This window comes from Apaloderma vittatum, unplaced genomic scaffold (genome assembly GCF_000703405.1).
Source record: "Apaloderma vittatum isolate BGI_N311 unplaced genomic scaffold, ASM70340v1 scaffold26429, whole genome shotgun sequence".
Taxonomy (NCBI): domain Eukaryota; kingdom Metazoa; phylum Chordata; class Aves; order Trogoniformes; family Trogonidae; genus Apaloderma; species Apaloderma vittatum.
In genome coordinates, this window is record NW_009733874.1 from 1 (window position 1) to 883 (window position 883).

At 57.8% G+C, this 883-nt stretch overlaps 1 protein-coding gene across 1 annotated transcript in view; it reads left to right on the forward strand.

Annotated features, from left to right (window-relative positions):
- Positions 1–540: 540 nt before the first annotated feature.
- The window catches only part of LOC104278942 (E3 ubiquitin-protein ligase DTX4-like), a gene marked incomplete at its 5' end in the record, with an annotated part of 3,005 nt that continues 2,662 nt past the window's right edge, over positions 541–883 (forward strand). Inside the window, 2 exon segments of the mRNA XM_009876070.1 lie at positions 541–602; positions 759–883. Of these exon segments, the coding sequence (XP_009874372.1) occupies positions 541–602; positions 759–883 (187 nt within the window).

Here is an 883-nt window from a genome sequence, read left to right on the forward strand (position 1 = left end):
GTCAGGGGACGGGTGGGGGACTGTGAAAGACCCAAGGAAAAGCACTTCAGGCCCTATGAGAAGGGGTGCCTCCAGATCCCCACCCTCTGAAGATGTGTTTTTTTGAAGGGGAGGGCATTTAATGAGCCTGTTTCTCTCCTTTGTCTGGCTCTGCCATCAGCCTTCTGTTGCAGTCTGGCCCCTTTCCTCTCTTCCCTCAGCTCCTGGCCCTCCGGGAAACTTTCCCATGGAAGAGAGCCCCAAGGGGAGGGGGAAGAAAGAGCAGTGGTGTGGCCTAGGAGAAAAGAGTTAAAAAAAGCCCACAACAGAATGGCCCAGGGAATGGTAACAAAAAGGGGCCATGAATGGAGACAGCAGGCAGGGTTTCTAAAGAGCAAGAGAAAAGGCTTAGCAGGAGGGGAGAGGGACATTCTCTGTTTCTAGCCAGGGCCCTTGCAGTTGCTCAGGCAACTATTGTCTAGCCCGGCCTCGCTCCTGGAGGCTGCGGGCACTTGGGTGCCTACTGCCAGCCCTGATGTGGTCTCTGCTGGCTCCTCGCAGGGTCCCCACCGTACCTGTGAAGAACCTCACTGGCTCCAGCCCGGTCAACCCAGCACTAGCAGGTGAGATGGGGCCTCAGCAGGGCGCCTGGTGCCCGTGGGCTGCTGGCCTCCCCAGGGCAAAGTCAGCCCTAGTGGGGTGGGGTTTTTTTTTTGGGAAATAGCTGGGTTTTGGGGTTATGCTGGTTCCTCAGTGCCATTTCGAACCCCATCGCCCAGGGATCACAGGGATCTTAATGAGTGCGGCAGGACTGCCCGTCTGCCTGACACGGCCTCCCAAGCTGGTGTTGCACCCCCCACCCGTCAGCAAAAGTGAGATCCAGTCCATCCCTGGCATCTCCCAC